The sequence below is a fragment of the Spea bombifrons genome, chromosome 1, assembly GCF_027358695.1.
Source record: "Spea bombifrons isolate aSpeBom1 chromosome 1, aSpeBom1.2.pri, whole genome shotgun sequence".
NCBI lineage: Eukaryota > Metazoa > Chordata > Amphibia > Anura > Pelobatidae > Spea > Spea bombifrons.
This window is the reverse complement of record NC_071087.1, coordinates 68020219-68025146: the sequence shown is the minus strand read 5'-3', so window position 1 is coordinate 68025146 and position 4928 is coordinate 68020219. Positions and strand designations below refer to the sequence as shown.

At 37.5% G+C, this 4928-nt stretch overlaps 1 protein-coding gene across 1 annotated transcript; it reads left to right on the top strand.

Moving 5' to 3' along the window:
* Positions 1–338: 338 nt before the first annotated feature.
* Positions 339–4256, top strand: PRDM8 (PR/SET domain 8). Its single transcript, XM_053463177.1, has 3 exons — positions 339–564; positions 1181–1412; positions 2226–4256. The coding sequence occupies exons 1-3, from the start codon at positions 346–348 to the stop codon at positions 3527–3529; spliced, it is 1755 nt and encodes a 584-aa protein (XP_053319152.1). The 5' UTR covers positions 339–345; the 3' UTR covers positions 3530–4256.
* The last annotated feature ends 672 nt before the right edge of the window (positions 4257–4928 follow it).

Here is a 4928-nt window from a genome sequence, read left to right as displayed (position 1 = left end):
CGTATTTTTGTTTAATGTGATCACATATTATCACACACCCATATCAAATTATTCCACAATTTCTAATATTTAGATGACGATTGATATGGCCATTGAGAGGTCCTATGGAAACTTTATTCGTTGAGTTTCAGATTCCCAAAGCTCACCAGAACTAATTGTTTATAGAGATCCCCCCTGAATGTATTTCATTTCCACAGTAAAGCTTGAGAATTATATATATATATATATATATATATATATATATATATATATATACCAATTAGAGTAAAATAAATATTTTATCAGAACATAAACATAAATCTGAACGCGTTTTTCATCTGCCATCCTCTATAGGAGTTGACGGATATGGAAGACACAGGAGTGCAGAAGACAATTTGGGACGGAGATGCCAAGGCTGTTCAACAATGTCTGACGGATATATTTACCAGCGTATACACCACCTGTGATATACCGGAGAATGCCATATTTGGCCCCTGCGTACTGAGCCACACTTCATTATACGACAGCATAGCTTTCATCGCCCTCAAATCTACAGACAAGAGAACTGTACCCTATATTTTCCGGGTAAAAACGTCAAATTGACTTACATTTCAGTGCATGTCATCAAATAGATCTATATATCTATCTATCTAAAAATATTTATATATGCGCTTGTCAATATTATATTTAAAATAATTATTACTAATTAATATGTATGTGATTTCTATAGAGCTGCGCTACACGATGTGAATAATGTTAGAGAATTTTCATTACAATACATAAGCTTAAAACCAAACAGGGCAGAACTCAATTTAAGCAATTTACTCACAACCTATTCCAGTACCCACTTAAGTATGAATTGTGGAGATGTATTTTTTTTTTAAAAAATGCATTTTGTTACGTTGGTAATCGGACTATATCGTAGGTTCTTAATAAATCTAGCATTTCATAAACTAGTAAATGCAGTTTAGTTCTGAGAACAATCTGGAATGCGAGTCCCAGCGAATTCACAATTCAGATAGAACATATGGAAGGCTGTCATGCCAGCTCTGTGTGATTCAGTTGGACAGACGATTTCCATTCGTTTTGATGGGTTACGACCATAATAAGGCTGTGCATCGGGTTCTCCATTGACTGTAAGTGGGCTCTTCAGGGACTTTTTAACACGATTGTACTTCATTATTCGTGTCTTTTCCTGCAGGTGGATACTTCAGCTGCAAACAGCTCATCCGAGGGACTGATGTGGCTCCGTCTGGTTCAATCTGCTCGAAACAAAGAAGAGCAAAATCTGGAAGCCTATATTAAAAATGGACAACTGTTTTACAGATCCCTGCGCAGGATTGCCAAAGATGAGGAATTGCTGGTTTGGTACGGGAAAGAATTAACAGACCTTCTACATCTGAACCATGGCAGGACATCTGGAAAAAACACTGGTAGGTTGAAATCCAGCTAGGTGCAAAGATAATTAAGGTCTGTCTAGAATAGATCTTTCTTGATCTTTCTTTTCAATGTAACGTACCTCCCACGTACTACTAAGTATCAACACTCCATCCACACGACGTAATATCTATTATTCATGTTTGTAAAATTGATGCAAAGTTCGGAGACGTTTACTGTTGAAATAGATAACATCTATTGTGAGCTGAGCGTTTCGCTTAATAGTAACTATAAGGGAAAAGCAACAACGTTTCGCAAAACGCTGTGATCTATAAAATGTCCATTGAAGTGCCACGCAGAAATTAAATGTCTACATAAAAAAAACAAACGTCAAGAATCCAGTGTTGTACTTCGACTAAGTTTGACTAAACTGGAAATGTGACGTTTACCGTTTAGATAATTCTAGACTTAAAACCTTATTAACACATATCAATAACGGATTTATCATTCCTAAACCGGAGTTGTAATGTTAAGTGTTCAGATGTTTCTAGACTTAGAACCTAATTAACACATTTTTATGGAATTATTATTCCCTAGCTAGAATATATATATATATATATATATATATATATATATATATATATATATATATATATATATATATATATATATATATTCCTGAATCGCAGTTTTGATTTCTTGAATTTAGTTATGCACTTTGATCATGAAGCTGTGACACGGAGTATTCAGATGATCCCACATTTGTCAACTCTTTAATGCAAACACTGTGTTTGTTCCGTGTTATATGCTTTCTTCCTATCCATTAAAGACATGCTCTCCTGATGACACTTTGCTTCTGTGTCCAATAGGGTCCACGTGCCAGGAGTGCAACCAGAGGTTTCAGTTTGATTTCCCTTTTGTGGCTCACGTGAGATTTCGCTGTCCCAAGAGAATCCACAGCTCTGAGTCCAGTTCGGAACAAGCCTACAAAGAGAACAGAGAGATGGAGCCTCGGAATTCAATCACAACTACAGCCAAATACGGCAAATTAACCATTTACCAACCTCAGAAGGAAAATCACAAACCCACAACAGACTTTCACAATCTAGCCAGAGACATGGAGAATTTCAGAGGGGCATCCTCCTCATTCACTTCCTCACCGCCTCCCAAAGCCAACGTTTCGCGTCAGGATTTAGATTCCTCATCCGACAGTATGCATAAAGCCAAAAGAAAATACGATGACCAAATGGACGATAACAGGTCCAAGAGGATTGAGGCATCTGTCAGGTTTTTGGATAGACCAATGCCTTCATCCAAGGAGGACTTAGTGTGTAGTCCTCAACCATTTAGAGCAAACTCCTACTATAATATAGAGGAAGTAGGACAGTTGTTTGCCCCACCTAGTCCAGAAACGGGCGAAGCCAAGAGGAGTGCTTTTGTGGAGGTTAAAAAAGCCTCAAGGGGGGTTGACGATGAAGACCTGAACTTGGACAATAAAGCAGCCTCTCCATCCCATTCAAGCAGTCCCCATGAGGAAAAACGATTACACAGACCAGAAAACCAGACAGAGGACAACACTGCCCTGGGAAGTGCCTTTACTAGCATCGCCCAGGTGACAAGCCAGGAGCAGGAAAGAAAAAGCGCTTTCTCTCAACCAACCAGAAGCAGCTTCAGCCATATATCTCCACTGCAGGTGATGGGACAGAAAATGGTATCCAGCGGAGTAAATGTGGACTGCCATTCAGAAAATGTTGCTCCTGCAAGGCTCTTCCAGTCTGACCCTCTCTCAGTGAAGCTACAGAGCTCTGAATTAAGCAATAACTGTACATTGCAAGGGAGCTTCTCAAAACAGAGCCCTTTCCTGTTTGCCACCGCGTTTTGGCCAAAGAGCTCAGCAGGTCCACTACAGCTGCAGCTGCCTTCCACCTTGACATTGCTTCCACCTTCCTTTACTTCCCTATGTTTGCCAGCTCAAAACTGGTGTGCCAAATGCAACGCTTCATTTAGGATGACCTCAGATTTAGTGTATCACATGAGATCACACCACAAAAAGGAGTATTCCATGGAACCGCTTGTGAAGAGGAGGAGGGAAGAGAAACTCAAGTGTCCCATATGCAATGAGTCCTTTAGGGAACGCCACCACCTCTCCAGGCACATGACATCTCACAACTGAAGCCAAATGGACAACGTTAAATTTGGGTGGTCAACTTGTAGCTAGCCCAGAAGGATGGAGATGAAAATTTCAGTACAAACGGTAGTAGAGGCTAAGCCACTCCTGCTCTATATTTTAGAAACTTCTATAATCGCACATTTTAGCGCGCTGGGATCCTCCGACAGTGTGTGGGTCTTTTTCTCTCTGAATGCACGCATTTTCACTTTCCAAAAGAACATTTTTAAAATGATATATATATATATATATATCTATATATATGTATATATATATATATATATTTCGGCATATTGACGCATTTGTCATATATTTCTACTTAAATTATGAAGCACTTATGGTTTAGATGTAATAATTATTATTGTATGTAAGGTTAAATTTGTCTTTTTTTATTTTGGATAAAAAATATTTGGATGCATAATAGTTTGTGCAATACCTGACGACATTTCCCTGTTCTCAGCACAAAATCAAAAAGGACTTTTGTCACCCAGGAGACGCATGGACAATGTCACCACCATAACAGTATGATCTTCAGCCAGAATATTATATGCCAACTATATTTCCTTTTCGATACAAATTGTAATTTTGTGCCAGTGAATTAAAGTCCACCTAGTTATTTGTTTTCATTTATCTCTCCTCTCCAGTTCAAATGAAAATACGATTTATTAAACTTTATAGTTTATCTTGGTATGTTGTATGCTTTGACAATAAATGCTTTATTTTCTGCAAAGCACTTGGTTGTTAAAATATCTTTATTTATACTACACTACATAAATTCGAGTTCATTAGGGTCATTTTGGTCGGTGTAGCCAAAAGGCTGATGTTAGCACATTAGGAAAATATGCAGTTCCGTGTGATCTCTCTGACTTTAAAACTTGCTATGAAGTGTCTCTTTTTATTTGTAGGGTAGGGACATTTAGACACAAAGAGGTTTGCTTTTTGCTGACCCTGCTGGAAATAAATGTACATGTTCATATTTTTAGATTTCAGTAGCATTGTCCAAGGCATTGCACAGTTAGAGTCCTATCAGAATATCATATGATTGAAATGAAGAGAGGCAGAGCCGTGTATTGCTGAATAGAATATTATGTTTCGCCTTTATTGAGATGTTATTGGTTTGACACAACTGCAATAATTATTGTTTGATTTTCTCTGTAAGGGAAGTACTGCTGAACCAAATCCAAAAACTGTTTGTTGGGCTTAAAATCATTTCTTTCAAGATAAGGTCTCAATTAAATTGTTAGTATTGTTACTTCTACTAATACTACTATTACCACCAATAATAACATTAAAACCACTAACTATAATAGGATAATTTAAATTATTAACAATATATCATTAGTTTTGGCAATGTGTACAGAGCATAGTTACCAGAATCACGAGGTCAGAAATTAATGAAGTCCAT

What these genes read in the sequence shown, in the direction of transcription:
- PRDM8 (XM_053463177.1), top strand. Translation starts at nt 346, where the DNA reads ATGGAAGACACAGGAGTGCAGAAGACAATTTGGGACGGAGATGCCAAG. An exon ending in CTGTACCCTATATTTTCCGG is followed by an intron (nt 565 to 1,180) that starts GTAAAAACGTCA and finishes CTTTTCCTGCAG; the next exon opens with GTGGATACTTCAGCTGCAAA. An exon ending in GACATCTGGAAAAAACACTG is followed by an intron (nt 1,413 to 2,225) that starts GTAGGTTGAAAT and finishes TGTGTCCAATAG; the next exon opens with GGTCCACGTGCCAGGAGTGC.